The sequence below is a fragment of the Vigna unguiculata genome, chromosome 8 (genome assembly GCF_004118075.2).
Source record: "Vigna unguiculata cultivar IT97K-499-35 chromosome 8, ASM411807v1, whole genome shotgun sequence".
Taxonomy (NCBI): Eukaryota; Viridiplantae; Streptophyta; class Magnoliopsida; order Fabales; family Fabaceae; genus Vigna; species Vigna unguiculata.
The window spans coordinates 8693492-8696164 of NC_040286.1; the positions used below are offsets into that span (position 1 = coordinate 8693492).

Genomic DNA, 2673 nt, shown 5'->3' on the forward strand with positions numbered 1-2673 from the left:
GAAGTATTGAATGGATAGCTACTTAAAATGTTTGGTTGGCTTCACTTTTGCCCAAATCAACTCAGAGTTTCCACATTTTTTTAAGTTTGTCCAATTTTATAAAATCAAAACAAAATTGCACCGTTCAAGTAAAAAAAATGCAGTTTGAATCCCTCTTCACAATCTGAGAACATATGATCTGAATCATCACATAAAAAGACATCAAAAGAAGAAGGAAAAAGAACAACATTATTAAGCCAAACATCAAACCATAGATAACTTCTTCATTTATTCATACGTCGCAACCACTAAAATACAAGTTTATTTTCATTGATCAATACGTTCAAGACAACAAACTCTACATCATCCTTTCCAATATCCCTGAGTCTTCCTGAAAGCCCTGTCCTTATTCTCTTCCTCCTCTTAATATAGGTGTAATTAAACGTATATGTATATATATGAAGATATATAGATATCGATGAGTGTATCATCTTTATTTCATGAACCAGTTTATAAAACGATCAAGAGTGAAGCGAAGGCCATCACTGATCCAACCAAGCTCATCTTAATGATGGAGGAGCTGCTTGCAGTATCTGCAGCATCACCATCATCAGCAGCGGGACCATCTGCTGCTGGGGCGTCAGCAGCTACTGGGGCATGAGACTCGGCAGGTGAAGGTGCGGCCGCAGTATCCGAAGGAGCCGGTGCCTCAGTAGTAGTTGGGGAAGGAGATTTTGCATCTCCTGCAGGAGCTGGTGCCTTGGCACCACCCTTCGATGCAGGTGCGGGTGCCTTGGCACCACTAGGTGCAGGTGCTTTGGCACTCTGTGTCGAGGGAGCGGGTGTTTTGGCACTGTCTTTGGAGGGAGCTGGTGCCTTGGCGGTTCCGGTGGGGGGAGAGGCTTTAGCTGCTTGTGGTGGCTGTGCAAGTTGGGTTTCATTGTCGATGCCTGGGGCGATGATGGGCTTGGCGATTTGAAGAACGGAGATGTTGTAGGGCTCAGTGACGACGGTCTTGACGAGTTCGGAGTAGTCGGAAGTGCCGGCGGGACTGAAGGCGATTTCGCCCTCGCCGATGAGTGAAACGTTGAGGAAGCCTTGTTGCTTGACGGCGAGGCCTGTGGACTGGAAGAGGGTGGTCAACTGTGGGTGGCTGGGGTGAACTTCAACGAGCTTCTTCTCATCATAGTAGTCGAGGATGATATGGGTGCTGATAATGGCCTTAATCACTGCTGGGGGTTTTCCGGCAATGGAAGAGATGGCACCGTTCTCAACCGCAAGAACTGTGATGGTGTTGCGGCTGTTGATTTGGTCTGCAAGCTTGGCTTCGGTGATGTACCTGTTGAATGATGACAGATCTGGATACTTTTCCAACAACTCTGTGATGTTAAAGCCATCAATAGCAGAAGAGAGTGCAAGCAGAATCGCTATGCAGAGAAGAGAACAGCTTTTGAAACTCATTTTTGGAGCCTTCTTTAAGCTTCTTTTCTCTGCAAAGCTCTGGTTGTGCTTTCCTTCGTTTTTCTCTATTATGCCTTTTTGCCCAAAACCAAGCTTGAAGAACACTGTTCAACTCACGACTTTCTATGTTTCCTGCAACTCCAATTTATGCTTTCGATTCCTCTTCACAACCCAGTTTCCTCAACGGCTTAACGTGAACCTCTCTCTTCAATGGTTATCAACGTTTTTCTATATTTAAGTTTTTTTATATTTTTAGGGTGATCATGGTTGGTCCTGATGCATTGACTATGTATGTGGTTTCTCCTTGCTGAACGTTTTTTCTATATTTGAGTTTACTCCTGTTTTGTTGACGTGTTAATATAGCTTTAATATAATCTTGTACAATCAAAGGTATTTTTCATAGATCATAGCTTAAATTGTAGGGTTTTATATTGGTATAGCTTTCTCCATGCACGTCCATTTAGTTCAAAATTATAATTTTATCTAGGAAAATTAGGTTTTGACAAATTTGACAAAATTTTAATTAAAATATATTAATTTTTTATTTTTTAATCAAAATAAACTAATAAAGTAGTACATTTTTATTTAAATAGGTAGTTTGTCTTTGTTAAAAAAAAATTTGATAAACTATTATTTTTCTTTTATCTATGACTAGTTTATTTATGTTCTTAACTAGTCTTAGACCGTGCATGTGTATGGATCGTGATGATTTTATTTTTTTGAATTCGTTAATTTATCGTTTCTAGTAGTTAGAAAAACGAATTTAGCATTTTATCATTATGAAAATTATAAAGGTGAGAACTAACTAAAATTTGAAGAGGTTAAAAAATATTTTAATAAAAAATATTCGTTCTATACTTAAAATAATCGTAACCCTAAAAAAAATATTTAATAAAAATATTAATTTTAATAAAAATATCATTATAAAATTAACATTAAAATTAAATTTGGTCTCATTTTAGATAGAGACAAAATTGCAACATTTAAAAAAAACATTATAACTAAATTGAATAAAAATAATGAATATAGGAACCAAATTGAGTGTATAATATTGTCTCTGACATGTGAGACGTTGCTGACACATAAAATTTTTTCTTAAAATACATTAAAAAGATTTAAAAAAAATTAAACAAATCACGAAGTGACACGTAACTGTCACTGTTTATTACGGTTAATTATTTAAATGACATTAGCAAAAGAGAACCAAATCGAACAAAATTGACAAAATTTGGG

At 37.0% G+C, this 2673-nt stretch overlaps 1 protein-coding gene across 1 annotated transcript; it reads right to left on the minus strand.

The window, feature by feature from the left end:
• Positions 1-241: 241 nt before the first annotated feature.
• On the minus strand, positions 242-1573 carry LOC114195537 (fasciclin-like arabinogalactan protein 3). Its single transcript, XM_028086042.1, has one exon. It carries the CDS (start codon positions 1438-1440, stop codon positions 490-492), a length of 951 nt encoding a protein of 316 aa, XP_027941843.1. The 5' UTR covers positions 1441-1573; the 3' UTR covers positions 242-489.
• Between the last annotated feature and the right edge of the window lie 1100 nt (positions 1574-2673).